The sequence below is a fragment of the Anabas testudineus genome, chromosome 14 (assembly GCF_900324465.2).
Source record: "Anabas testudineus chromosome 14, fAnaTes1.2, whole genome shotgun sequence".
NCBI classification, from domain to species: Eukaryota; Metazoa; Chordata; class Actinopteri; order Anabantiformes; family Anabantidae; genus Anabas; species Anabas testudineus.
In genome coordinates, this window is record NC_046623.1 from 401,064 (window position 1) to 413,622 (window position 12,559).

General features: G+C 39.0%; 1 protein-coding gene across 1 annotated transcript; it reads left to right on the forward strand.

Annotated features, from left to right (window-relative positions):
- The first annotated feature begins 1,378 nt into the window (after positions 1 to 1,378).
- LOC113170860 (CXADR-like membrane protein) lies at positions 1,379 to 8,213 on the forward strand. Its single transcript, XM_026373149.1, has 7 exons — positions 1,379 to 1,385; positions 1,650 to 1,807; positions 4,280 to 4,478; positions 5,304 to 5,471; positions 5,749 to 5,871; positions 7,304 to 7,445; positions 7,847 to 8,213. The coding sequence occupies exons 1-7, from the start codon at positions 1,379 to 1,381 to the stop codon at positions 8,211 to 8,213; spliced, it is 1,164 nt and encodes a 387-aa protein (XP_026228934.1).
- The last annotated feature ends 4,346 nt before the right edge of the window (positions 8,214 to 12,559 follow it).

The following is a 12,559-nucleotide window of genomic DNA, read 5'->3' on the forward strand; positions in this document are numbered from 1 at the left end:
TCTCTTGGTAATGCCACCCTAGTCAGCTGTGCCAATGTAACACTCTGGTTCCTGCTTGAGTTGTAAACTGATACCCTCATTGTGTCCTACCCATTGTATACTGTACAATGTGTCCTCTTTGTTTGCTATACATGTGGCGGTAAAGTGGGGTAATATAGGGGAAATGCCCTGCAATCATATTAGCATTGTCTCAAGCTTCTGCTACTACTCTCTAACTACTTGTGCTTCCTTTTGCTTATCATCAACACATGGCTTTTTCACTGGTATGACTTCATGCAACTACTTCTTGCACTACTATATACTGTAACAGCAACTTTGTGTAGAATAATTTAATGCTTCATTTTCTCCAGGCAGCACGGTGGTGGAGTGGTTAGTGCTATGTGAAGTTTACATGTTCTCCTTATGCCTGTGTGGGTTGCGTGACTCTAAATTGCCTGTAATTATGAGTGCATGCATTAGTTGTTGTCTGTCATCCCTGTGGTGACAGGGTGGACTCTCAACAGGCAGCCCAGTTTCTATACAACAAAATGCAATCATATCAGTTTTTTGAGGGGAATGCCACTTGAAGCTTTATCATGTTTTCTCTGAACATAATGAAAATTTGTCCACAATTATTGTAAATGACAAGTGGCTCAGTATTAAATTTCATTCAATTCCGTTTTATTTATATAGTGCCAAATCACAACAGATGTCATCTCAAGGAAATTTACAGTGTAAGGTTTACAACTGTATACAGGATTTTATAGAAAACCCAACAAACCCATTTGAGCAACTTGGCGACAGTGTAGAGGAAAAACTCCCTCCAGCAGAACTAGGCTCAGGGTGGGCGGCCATCTGCCTACACCAATCAAGGACAGCAGGCGACAAAAAACTACAACAACAAGCAGGAAAATCGATAGTTACTTTTCTATGTAATATTTTTTCACAACACAATCTTTCTCTAATCCTATACAAAAGGAAACACCCTCCATCCACCCCAACAATTTTATTGTGACTTACTTTCCAATAATCAATGTATCGCTTCATTTATTCAGAAAGTGTGTTTCATTAAAACAAAATAATAAAAAAATTACTTTAAAAATGCAATTATAATGTAACCGTTTGTAAACAGCAATTTAGTGGCTTAGGACTGTCATTATCAAGAACAGGAAATGTGAAATAGATAATGGAGGAATAGTTTGATTGTCACCTTCTATCTACATAAGTCATTACTTATATGATTTGAAGTCATTATGAATCTGAGTCTTTCCTATTGGCACAGCTCATGTTGTATTCTGTTACATGCATATTAACAGTTAGACAGTACTATTAATATGTTTATTGAATATTTGATGTATTTTAGTTCTCAATATAATATAATAATAATCAATATTACAGGATGGCACGTATTGTCACTGTCAGGGATTATTTGTATTGTGTTTGCATTGTGTGAAATAAAATCTGTAGGTATTGTGGTGGAAAATGGTATAGCAAAACTGAAGTCTTCGACTAACAAAAAAATGTTGCCTTCACTTATTCCTTATAAGCTCTGATCAGATACTTTCACAGTTTTCTGGCTCAATGTAGAGGAACAAGGTGTTTCCCTATAAGTAAGCTTTGGTCAATGTTTACATTTTATATCTGATGAAATCAACACTGTGTCTCAGCAGTTCTGGTGGGTGTGCGGATAACATGCGCCCAGACAGAGATGAAGAGGGTTGTTGGAGACAATGCCACACTGCCCTGCCATCATCAGTTCTGGGTGGGTGATGACCCCACTCTGGACATTGAGTGGCTGCTTCTGAAGCCAACCAACAGGCAGAGAGTGGTGAGTGTCTCTTAAAAGTTAAACCTGAGTCATACTAATCTCTGCCACAGAAAGAAACCGAACAGATTAAATCAAGAAAGTAAAAAAATATACAATGCAAATTACTTATACATTAATTAATTTCATAGAGACACACAACATACAAAAGTCTTAACTGTTTATATGAAAGTTTTTGCTTTACTACTTGTGTGTTTTACCCACAAATCTTTGGGTCTGCTGCCACGTCCAGCCCCAGACCATCATGCTGCCTCCACCATGCTTGTCTAAAGCAGGAGTGGCCAACCCGTGGCTCCCAAATTGCATGCAGATCTTTGCCTGGTTTCTTGCGGCTCTTACATTCATTTCGAAGTTTGTGTAACATCGACCAGGAATTTCCAAAAGGGACTGAACTTCGCAAGCACAAGTTGGTCACTTTGAAAAGTCAGGCAAAAAAAGCAGATGCAGTTTTTCCAAAAATTTACAAAGCGCTCAGAGACCGTAACGCTTGCGTCGTATCAAATGGCTTGGACCATTGCATGGGCTAAAAAGCCATACAGTACAATGAAGGGGAGTTCGTTAAAAAATGCCTCATTGACGTTGTTGGAATCTTGTCTCTTCAGGAGAGTATTTTAGTGTCGCATTGGATAAAAGTTGTGACATACAAGACAAGCCTCAGTTGACAATATTTGCATGGTCTGTGTCAAACGATTGTGTGATCACAGAATAACTCCTTGATATTGTGCCATTAAAAGACAGAGCCCGTGCCATAGATGTGAAAGAAACAACGATAGCTGCATTTGCGAAAGCAAATCTGCCCATACCGAAACTAACTTCAATAGCCACGGATGGAGCACCAGCCATGATCGGATCTGTGAACAGGCTTGTGGGGCTGTGCAAAGCTGACCAAACATTTCACAAGTTTTGGAATTTCCACTGCATCATCCATAGCAACTCGTTGTCTAAATCATTGAATTTAGTCACGTCATGAAACCTGTGACAGAAATCGCCAACTACATCTGCACACATGCGCTTAACCACAGGCAATTCAAGAATCTCATCACTGAGCTGGACCAAGGGCATCCAGGTGACCTGTAGCTGCACTGCACTGTTAGGTGGCTGTCAAAAGATTAGGTACTCTCTTGCTTCTTTGAGCTTTTGGATGCAGTGAAACTGTTAATGGAAGAGAAGGACAAGGACTATCCCGGATTCTCGGATCTCAAGTGGATTATGGATCTGGTCTTTTTGGTCAACATGCTGTGTCACTTGGACAGACTGAACCTGACCCTGCAGGTCACTGTTTGAGCCAAAGTGAATGTAATGAAAGTAGGACCGAGAATGACTCCACTGTTTAAAGCATATCATAAACAAATAAACAAACAAACAAACAAAAAAACCCAATAAAACACATTTATCAACAGTGACAACGCTTTTGGGAGAATGTGCTTTAGACAGATGAGACAAAACAGGAACTTTTTGGCAAGTCATATTACCTCTATTTTCATAGATGCAAAAATGAAGCATACAAAGAAAAGAGCACTGTGCCTACAGTCCAACGTGGAGGAGTTACAGAAACTGCTTGATTGCAGTGACCTAAAAAGGTTGCGCCACAAAATATTAGGTTAAGGGCACCATCATTTCTGTCTAGGCCAGATTCATTAGTTTTTTTTTAAACTTCTGATATACCACAACTCAAAAGCAATGTCCGATTTTCATGAGTTAAGTTTTAGTAAATGTTTTATTTATTATTAATTTTGACAGTTTCAAGTTATTTCATGCTTTATGCTTTAGTGAAAATATGTTATAAAGTTTATCTTATTGCAGCTTCTTATTTATTGTAATTTAATATGAGATGTCTGTGCAGAGTGTAGATCACAGTGCAGCAGTGGTTTGATTTTGAGTCCTTTCCTAGAGGTAAAATTGCACATTGTTGTCTAAGTTCCCCAAAAAAGTTCCCCAGCCAGACTCTAACCACTGGTGGTTTAGTGGCATACGCAACAACCATGATGATACCATTGCGCTCCCTAGTAGGTGCAAGACAAGTTACATAGATACAGAAATGATTAGACAATCATATCACATGGGGTGGCTGTGGCTCAATAGGTAGAGCAGTTGACTGTCAATCATAGGATTGGTTGTTCAATTCCCGGCTGCCACGTCACTTGGGCAAGATACTGAACCCCAAGTTGCCCCCGGTGAGTCAGGTCAGCTGCATAGCAGCTCTGCCATCAGTGTATGAATGTGTGTGTGAATGGGTGAATGAGATGCAGTGTAAAGCGGTTTGAGTACCAGCTAGGTAGAAAAGCGCTATATAAATGCAGACCATTTACATTGAATTATGATTACAAAGTAAAATAAAGTGTATATACAGTTTACTGTATATTGTACATTATCTTTACATGTTACACTTTACCTTCTGTATAAATATCATTTTCAGGTTGTTTCACATACTGTATATGTCCTACCTTGTTTTCCCTCTCACAAACCTACCACCAGGTGATCACCTATTTTGCTGGACGAGTTTTTGACCCCAATGAAGCAGAGCATGGCCGTGTAGCTTTTGCCGGAGAGTATTTAAAAGGTGACGCCTCACTGCTGATCAGTGACTTGTCTCTGACAGACTCAGGAGAGTACAGCTGTAAAGTCAAGACTGGAGCACAATACCACTGGAGCACGATTAGCCTCATAGTTCTGGGTAAGTGGCAGACAGCCCTTAGGTTCAGTAAGAGAAACAGACAGAGAGAGGTCTTACGAGAATGCTTTACAGCATAGTGTCCCTTGAAATCCCAAAGTTCTCAGTATTAAGTGTAATGCAGTGCACCTAGATCAGACGAGAGTTCACATCTGCAGCTCTTACCCACTCACCTATTCCCTGGTAGACTAGTTGGATATTACTCATTACTATCCAATATGTTACTGCCATAAACAAATTTCTATCTTTATACCAGATGTCAAGCATGCTTGTGGCATACTAACCCTTGCTGTCCTCTTTCTTTTTTGCTAAACCAACCCTTCCCACATAAAGTACCAAATACTCCAGACTATCCATTTTAGTGTCAGAGAATGTTTTAGAGCTTATTTATTTTAAATGTTGCAAAAGCACAATGGAAACTTTCAGTTTAGTTTATCTTTAGTGATTTAAGGAACACTGGCTCAATTTTTGTTGATGTGACTGTGACATTTGGCCTGTTAGAAGAACAGAAATATAATCCTTGTCTAGATTTTCTTTGTCTATTTTAAGTGTACAAACCTAACATTGCCAATTGCTTCTGTCAAACTAAGTGTAATTAACAAAAATGTCATACTTGAGAAAACAGAAATTTACACTGCAGAGTTTCAAATTTTCTGCCAGAAATTATCAAAGTGAATTGGTGAGTGCCACATAAACGGTACAATTACCCTGCCTTTGCCTTGTAAGTCGTTTTGGAAAAAAACGTCTGCTGAATGTATTATTGATCGTGCATATACTTTATAAATAAGGAAAACTACATGTAAAGCTGGGTATATTATTTGTGTGCAGTGAAGCCATCCAAGCCACGGTGCTGGATGGAGGGCAAACTTTTGGAGGGAGGTGATGTTAAGATGAGCTGCAAATCTGCTGATGGCTCTGATCCCATCCACTATAAATGGGAGAGGGTACTGGACAGAGGAAAGTTTGTTAGCAAGCTGCCCCCTCTGGCCCTTATAGGTAAGTCTAGTCACAGTCATATTTGTCTGCCTCTCTCTTCCTCTTTTAAACCAGTACAAACTATCAAAATTCATTATAAACAAGACACAGCAGCTAAATAAAAGACACTAAGCAGTGTGTCACCAGACATTTGTAGCATTGACATCATCTATCAGCCAGCTGTTTCTCCTGATCTATGTGTAATTCTGTTAACTGTACAGATATGCAGTACAAATACAGTATATTTTGAATCACAATATAAAAATACTATAGTAGTGTTCTCTTTGTCTGGTCTTAGATTTGAAAAACCCAGAAACGGTGACATTGAGAAACTTGACTAAGGATAGTACTGGAGTGTACAAATGCACAGCCAGGAATGATGGGGGAGAAGAGAGCTGCACAGTGGAAGTCAAGATGCACTGTGAGTGGACTACCTTTGCTGAACACCAAACACTAAGTGGACACAACTTCAGAAAATTTAGATTCAGAAAGGAAAACCACTTGATCACATGATGTTGCACAGCAGTAGGAAAACTCCTGAAAATTTCATATGCACTTTTTATAATCCTACAGTAAAACCAACATGAACAGTGGCAAGAGAAAGTATTCTTTCGAATTACCTGGTCACAAAATGTAATCACATCACAGTTAGGGTCTGAGCTTTGAATATAATACCTGTTGCTGGTTTATGTCTGCTGATTTACAGAAATTACAGGCATGCTTGTAAATAAAATAAAAACAACTCCAGTTAGTAGCATGCTACATTTAAACTACTAGCGTCTTAACTGAAATTTCTATATATGAAGTGAATATATGAAGTCCAGGTATACTTGTTGTCTGCTATAAACACTCATAGTAACTATTTCTAACAAACATTACAGTGACATGTGTAATTGATTTTTTTAAATAATGAATTATATCAAATTTAAATTTAATTTGAAGATTAGTAAAGCATCTATACTGAATGTTAAAAATCTCCTTTTGTTGCTTATACCCAAAAAGGTGACATTAAAAATTTTTTCAAATTAAAACCTTAAATTGTAAGGTTTCACAAAGATTTGGTGCAGTAGTCCATTGTGCTTGCACTTCGTTTTACCCCAGTCATATTTAAGTAATGCTGTAAAGGGTAATCTGATTGGACCTCCTGTGAACATTTTAGACACCGTTTTATTAATCATATAAGTAATTAATTAATTTCATTTTTTGTTTTTACTTGTGAAGAAACAACATAAGTACAACTTGATTCAGACCCAGTTATAATCATATATATTATAACTACACAAAATGGCCATACAGTGAATGAGAAAAACAAGCTTATAGTTCAAAATGTAATAAAGGTTTCTGTGAAGTGTTCAGAAATGACACACAATTGTGCCTTTATTCACCCAACAACAAACACAGTCTCTAAACCTGTTCTGCTGTGGGTGCTTCAAAAACAAAAAAACTAAACAAAAAATAGGGGGAAGAATACACAATTATTTTACAGTATTTTAGGCAATCATACTTCTACTATACTATACTATACTATGGCTTTATAGTTTTGAGAATACATCACTAAGCATAAATAAATTCTATAGAATCTGTTTTGTAGTGAACTAGAGACAGATAAGAGGTCAAGAACTCCTATTTCTCTCACAAAATAGGAGAAAATAAACTTTTGTTGAAGAAATGAAAAAAGAAAATTTTGGCCAGTAACAGTCTGCACCTTGACTGAGGAGGACATGAAGACACTGGACCTCTTGGACATTTAGTTGAGGACACCTGCAATGGAAGGTCCACACTATGTGTCTCATAGTGACCTTTTATGCTCATTAATGTATTTTGTTTTGTATTTTGTGTGCTTACACGTGTAGATGTAAGGGGTATGGGGATGGTAGCAGGGGCATTGGTTGGTGTGTCCTTCGGTGTCTTCCTCATCATCTTCATCATCTGGTTGGTGTGTCGTAATAAGGAGATGAAGAAATATGAAGAAGAAGAGACCCCAAATGAAATCAGGTATTCAATGGAGAGAAAGCTGGTCTGGTAATCGTAACCATTCATGCAGCCATATAACCAAACTGAACTCTTACAGTGTCATAGGAAAGGAAACTAGCAAGTTCTTATCTCAGACTGTCAGTTCACTTACTGTGACAACATTTGGGTGTCCTACAGTGAACTGTAGCATATCCACATTCCACAAGGAGGAAATCAAACTCGTATTCCCTGCATGAAATGTTGGCTCTGTTTGAATCACTAGGTTTGTTTGCTTTTACAAAACAGAGGAGATGCTTCCATCAATACTGTTTGTTTTATCATTAATTTATCCAGGTCCCATTCAGTTTAATTTTACTAGGGAATGTTTATTTGATTTGATTAAGGGCACTCTTTCAAATCATTCAAAAATGTGTTCATTTCAGAGAGGATGCAGAGGCTCCCAAAGCCAAACTGGTGAAGCCCAACTCCCTCTCCTCATCCCACTCCGGCAGCTCTCGCTCTGGCACCTCCTCTACCCAGTCCATGGTGCACCACATAGGGCCCCAGCGAGCCTGTGTCCCGGCTGTGGCAGCCCTCAAGGAAAACTGCCAGGAAAACCTCCCTCAGTCTTCACCTGGACACACTCACACATTTCCCAAAACTCCTGAACCACATTCTACATCAACATCTACTTCTACCTCCAACTCTAGGTCCAGTGTTCCCTCTAAACTGAGCCCTGGGAACCTGATCCGCGTGGGGGGCACGCCTGTTATGATCCATGCCCAAACCAAAGCCTTCCAAACGGTGTAGAAGCCCCTGAGAGAAAAAAATTTATCACAAATTGGAATAGACCAAGGCAGTCTCAGGATATGACAACTAGCTAAACCTAAGAGTACTACTACTAAAAACTCAGTTATATACTGTATGTTCCTCAATACTGCCACTCTGTTAACACTTGGACTCTTAGGACATGCCTGTTTTTCTCTAAATTTATAAGAATACACTTTTCTGGATTGGGATTTTCAAAGAAGTAGATTGTAGAAAGTAGTGGATTGCCCTATGTTTGAGTCAATGGCATTGGGTGAAGACAAGTGTGAGACTAAAACTGTGTAAGGTTGAGGACTCTACATTGCAACTTGTATCTCACACCAGACTGCTCACAGATACAATCGAAGAGGTAAGATTAGGGCAACATGGAATTGTAGTACAATATGTTTTTCCAATCTTTGTACAGAAAGAACTCCACTTTACACCCATTGCAAATGAGAATACATGCAACAACTGAACTGATGAAAGTTTCACTGTTGGGTTTTTGACAGTACATAGACAAGATGAATGGCTCTTCATGTATCCATTTCTACCTGTGTCACACACTATGGAATCCTTTTGTCACCACTTCCTCTGCCATTACTGAAAAATAAGGTTTGTGTGCCTATTTACAACCATTTTCAGTAATTTAAAAGCGGATTTACATGGAACACATCAGGCTTTATTTTTGGAAACCTGACAGCACAGTGCAGATCACTCAGCCCAATGCATTTGCTGGGCAGGCATGCCAAGATACCAATCCATCACTCAATGTTTCATGTAATGCTGCTAGACAGGACATTTTTAAAAATAAAAGAAAAAGAAAAGGTTTTGGTGACACCTGAGTCACCGTGGGTTTTTATGTGATATAGTCAGTAACATATAAATAAGGTTGTGACTCTAATCTTGGCCAATTACTTTCACTGCTTTCATCCTCTACACACAGGGCTGTCTTCATCATAATGCAACAGGTTGGAAATCCTGTAAGTTCTACCCAAAGGAAAGTTTTTGTTGCAGAAAAAGTACAGATTTTTAAAATATAATACCGCAAGATCATGTGCAGATAGTGTCTCCTTCAAGTTGTATTTTTTAATTCACTTTGAACAAGTTAAAAACTTTACAATCCCCCTTTTTTGTACATAATAGTGTCACATTATATTTATGATCCACAACCATCTGCTATTAAATACCATCTTAGTGCCATATGTACAATGAAAGTAGTATTACAAATAGTCTTTTTTGTGTTGTATTTATTTCTAAAATAATTTTTAATTCCAGATATGCCTGATTCACATAGAAAATTATTGCTTAAACCTGATAATGACACCTCTTAATCTTCATATTGTGATAAATATGTGATCCTGTTATGATCCACAAATAAATTAGGATTTTGAAGATAACTCTCTTTTGTTGTTGAAAGCTGGATTGTCCTCCAGGATTGTCCTATATTTTGTCACATTTATCTTACCTTAACAAGCCTTCCAGGGCCAGCTGCCGAGAAGCTTCACAGTGGGGATGGTGTGTTTGTGGTGATGTGCAGTGTTTGGTGCATGCCAAATATAGCGCCAAAAAGCACTGTTTTGTTCTCATCAGACCAAAGAACCCTCTTCCACTTGATCACTCAATTCAACTCAATTCAATTTAATTTGTATAACGCCTTTAACAATTGACATTGTCGCAAAACAGCTTTACACAATTAAAGTAGCTATGGAAGTTCACATGAACAGTGAATGTATATGAATCATAATAATAAAAATAAAGCAGGCAGTCCAGTATAATAGTTAATGTCTTTAAGTTAATGTCGTATCCAGTTAGTTATAGGAGGCTCTGGTAAACTCGTCGGAAATTCCAGTCCTGAATTATCGAGCGTTGAGTTGAGACCTCGGAGAAACAGCTGGCTGTCGGGGCCAGGACCCTCTTCACGGTAGAGTGGAACCAACCCCAGTCACCACACGCATCCCAAAGGGACCATACGGGATCCAAGCAACGAGATCTCCGACCAGAAGTGGGGCACCAGGACGAGTCAGACAGGTCCAGAGGGCGAAGGGTGGAGCGACGTGTAGCTCAACAGAGAGACAGGAAGAGGGAACGAGAGAGAGGGAGAGAGAAAGAGAGAGATGAGGGAGAGCAGAAGAGGAGAGACAACAGTTAGGCATGATCACAGTCAGATAATGTAGGAGGTGAATGTATATTTAGAGTGCAGCAGGGACTCCGGCAGGACTAACTATGACAGCTTAACAAAAATGGAGAGCCAGATGGAAACACCGACATGAGGGCTCCCTGGGATGTAGAGCAACCAATCACTTCACCGTGAACAAACCTGAGTGATCAATGAGAGTGGGAGAGACAGCATCTAAACATCCCAGTTCATCATAATGCTCTATGTCCATGAGTCTTTCCCTAAGGCAAATCTACTTACAAAAATGCTTGGTTAAATAAATAGGTTTTTAGCCTAGACTTATTAAGCTGTTTGATCTCATCTGGTTTTGATGAAACATAAAACTGTGTGTTGTCAGCATAGCAATTAAAGCTAATATCATGCTTACAGATTATGTTGCCCAGAGGAAGCATGTAGAGGGACGAAAGCAGTGGGTCTAAAACTGAACCCTGTGGAACACCAAACTCCACTGGAGAGCAAGTGGAGTAATCGCCATTTAGATCTTAGTACTGATAACGATCAGTCAAATAGGATCTAAGCCAGGAGAGGGCTGTTCCCTTAATTCCTACATTTTCTAATCTGTGAAGGAGAATGATATGATCAATGGTGTCAAAAGCTGCACTGAGGTTGAGTAACAAATGTCTTACACCTATTAGCGATTTCAAATCGTGATTTAACATGAGTTTTCTTCAACATTGGTATTTCTCCTTGGCATTTTCCCGTAAAACTTTGACTGGTAAAGAACCCGGGCAACAGTTTTTATATGTACAGTCTCTCCTATCTCTGTTGCTGAAGCATCGGTGTGTTAGTGGCCTCTCTCATTAGTCTCCTTGCACTGTCACTCAGTTTGTGTGCACGGCCCGTTCTAGGCCGATTTAGACATGTGCCATATTCCTTTCATTTCTTGATGATGGATTTCACTGAACTCCTGGGGATGTTCAGTCTCTTGAAGATTTTTTTGTATCTATCCCCTGACTTATGCTTTTCAATGACATAGTGTAATGGTAGCTAGGAATACTGATTAACCAGTTACTGGACCTTCCAGGAGGTGGTCACATAATTGATTTGAAACTACTTTTTTAAGGATTTTAGAGATGAAGGGCAGTTTGGATATTGGTCTATAATTGGCTAAAACCCCTGAGTCAAAAGTAGGCTTTCTGAAGAGGTTTGACTATAGCAACCTTTAAAACCTGTGATACCTAATGCTTGTTAGTAATGTGCTGATGTGCTTATCGAAGATAAGCTATCTTTGAGCAGTCTAATAGACAGTAAAAGATGCAAGAGAGAAGACGTAGAATAAGAAGTGTCTATTTTGAAGGCAGGTGTATTATAGGGAGAAAAACCTGGGGATCAAATAGGAATCATCAGACGTGGAACATCTTAGGAGTTGTAGGCAGAGAGAATATGTCAGTAAAGCTGTTAACAGGGTAGTATGAGTGCTAACAGACTCGGTACTCACAGGTAAGCTGAGGATGAGCAGAGTGAAAAGTGGTCCAGAGTCATACACAGAGTAATGCTATTTCACAGCGTAACAGAGCCATTCCAGAGTCCTACACAGGGTTAACAGAACCAGTTCAGAGAGATACATAGAGTAAGCACAGGAATACAGGGAGGGGTCGGAAAAACTCACAGTATCTAAAAGGGGGTTGGGCAAGGACTAGGTGTAGGTCACGCAGCTGGGATGATATCATTGATGTTGTTTTTAAGTTTACGTTTGACTCTGATAGTATAAATATATAAGTTTGGGATCACTTATATCACTTAGATATTTATTTTATAACATGTATGAAATTTGTCTGAATAGGAAATATGGCAATAAAACAGGACATGCAGACATTGTCAGAGTTAGATACAATGATTTAGATCAGGGGTGTCAAACTCAAGATTTTACTCTCCATAAAAATATATCCTTAAACTACACAGTCGTGCATCAGGGCCTCCCACTCCATTTTCTGTCCCTATTAGAGCCAGTTGCCAGTGCAGCTCTCTGAATGGAGTAGTTATCAGCATGATAGGAAATTTTAGGTTTCCTTACAATTTCTAGCACTGAGTAACTTTCCTTTGTAAGGACAACAATAGACTGATGTGTCTCTAATTTCTGGCTTTCTGGCTGTTGCTACCTATTGGAATCTGTAAACAAACAACTGCTGTTGTTCAGATACCAAACCAACCTAAAGAATGCCATGCTCCC

Coding starts and splice junctions, on each gene's coding strand:
- LOC113170860 (XM_026373149.1), top strand. Junction 1,808..4,279: donor CAACCAACAGGCAGAGAGTG/GTGAGTGTCTCT, acceptor ACCTACCACCAG/GTGATCACCTATTTTGCTGG. Junction 5,472..5,748: donor GCCCCCTCTGGCCCTTATAG/GTAAGTCTAGTC, acceptor GTCTGGTCTTAG/ATTTGAAAAACCCAGAAACG.